At 42.6% G+C, this 2,052-nt stretch overlaps 1 protein-coding gene across 1 annotated transcript in view; it reads left to right on the top strand.

The window, feature by feature from the left end:
* Nucleotides 1-2,052, top strand: part of LOC140338884 (uncharacterized) — a 62,211-nt gene that overhangs the window by 6,136 nt on the left and 54,023 nt on the right. Inside the window, exons 3-4 of the mRNA XM_072423203.1 lie at nucleotides 62-250; nucleotides 326-461. Coding sequence (XP_072279304.1) covers nucleotides 62-250; nucleotides 326-461 — 325 coding nt within the window. The remainder of the gene's footprint in view (nucleotides 1-61; nucleotides 251-325; nucleotides 462-2,052) is intronic.

The following is a 2,052-nucleotide window of genomic DNA, read 5'->3' as shown; positions in this document are numbered from 1 at the left end:
GGTGTGAGGAGGATTCTGGGAGGTCACATGACATGACTAATCTCTTTTCATTGTAACCTAGGATTATGTACCTTCAAAGAAGACTCCTGATGATGCAGCACCCAGCAGTAGCCGCCCCTGTGTCTTGGAAAGTTCAAGCGGGAGCCAAAGCCCAACCTCAAAGCTTCCACCTCCCTCTGTGACACCAGAGAGAAACGAGAAAAAGATTCTACAACTGACCAACAAGATCATCGAGCTGCTGACGGGAGAGGTGAGCGGTGCCGGGAATTCTGGGAGATTGTTATGGGATGTGTCTGGATGGTGACTGTATCATTGTGTGTGTCAGGTTCCTATTAGGTATCAGGATGTCGCCATCTACTTATCCATGGAGGAGTGGGAGTATTTAGAAGGACACAAGGATCTGTACACTGAAGCCATGATGGAGGGTCAGCAGTCGCAAGGTTCGCGGAGTAAGATAATAGGTAACTAGTGACATTTGTTCCTGTTGAAATTAGGGTTTTCCTATTTTTGGCCTACCCACCTGTTCTTGAAGTAACCCTAGAATAATTCCAGGTGTCCACATGTATCTTTTGGCCAATGCAGACTCACAGTGGTCCTGAGTTGTCTTCTCATGGATCTCGTTCCATTCATCCCATCCTACACAATGGAATGAACCTTGTGGTGTGGTTGGGATGGTGTTACCTTCTTGAGATGCTTCCAAGGTGGTTGATGACCCAACAAATAATCCATAGCTAAACCTGTGCCATCTTTCCCCTTAGATGATTGCAAAATCCAACCGTCCTTGTCTCCAAGATCCTTCGATGGGGATCTGTCCCGGAATCTTGAAGGTTCCATCCCAATCTTCAACAAGTTCTGTTCAAAAATTAGAACCTTAGCCCATATCCCAGAAAAAATTGGTTTCTCCAAAGGTTCCATAAGGTACATTACTATAGAATTCTGCCCAATGTTTTGCACTGGACATAACGCTAAAGGGTGTCCAAGCTGCTTCCGAGAAGACTTTAAGAATTTTTAGGGTATAGGGGTCTTGATGACATCATGGAGCTCCCTGAGAGTTGCTCAAACATGACTTGACAGCTGAGTCTATGGAATGCACCTGTGCTTATTGTCAAGGAAAAAGGTATCTTCTTCTTAAAGAAACGTCAGGTTATTACAATCGTAGGAGAACAGACACCACAGGCTTGCTGTTCTGATTTATTCCGAAAAGATGGTGTTATTTATACAAAGTAAGGTAGGTGGTACAGAAAAGTAATTAAATCTTTGAAGTGAAAAATTACTATGGATAGTTCTGCTACAAAATGGAGACTAAAAACAACATGGAGACCGAGACAAAATCATTTTCATTCCCCCCTTTTGGTTCTTTTTAGTTCATTCCACTGACCAAACAAACACCTACATTAGACATGGCATTTGTACTGTTGAGAACACAATACCCAGGACAAAACCATTCAACATCTGTAGGTCGGAGACTGGTGGGAAATCTTGTACATAACTGGAGTCTCTTTCTGTGATGTATATTTTCTAATCCCAAAGAAAAAAAAAAAGCCTAAATATGACCCAACAGAGAGTAAAAAAATTGCATGGATTGGTTTGAGCTAGGCCCAGAATATTCCCCTAAACCAGTTGTCAGGATACAACCAGGTTAACCATGGAACATCCCGATCATACTGTTTGGTAATCTGGACCATGTGTTTATACCAGGAGTCGCCAACCTTTCCGACCTCACGGACCACTAAATTCATCATTTTCCATCCCGCAAACCAATAATATGATTTTTTTTTTTTTACAAAGATAAATACATTTGTAAAATCATTTTGATCTGAGAACTTCCATTTTATTAATACAGTTGACAATCAAAAATCTGACAACCTCCGGCCCTGAGGTGCGCCGGTTTTTTTTTTTTACTTACCTCCACACACAGGCCAGCCTTCCTCTCGTAGCACCGCGGACAGCAGGCAGCAGGGACGTCTCAACGTGTATTTAGTTTACCAAGCAAGTGTTTCTGCAGAACAGCGCCATGAAAACATTAGTGGCCAAACAGTATACTGCAGTCCC

The sequence above is a fragment of the Pyxicephalus adspersus genome, chromosome 10 (genome assembly GCF_032062135.1).
Source record: "Pyxicephalus adspersus chromosome 10, UCB_Pads_2.0, whole genome shotgun sequence".
NCBI classification, from domain to species: Eukaryota; Metazoa; Chordata; class Amphibia; order Anura; family Pyxicephalidae; genus Pyxicephalus; species Pyxicephalus adspersus.
Note: the sequence above shows the minus strand (reverse complement) of the source record. Positions and strands in the feature narration are given on the sequence as shown.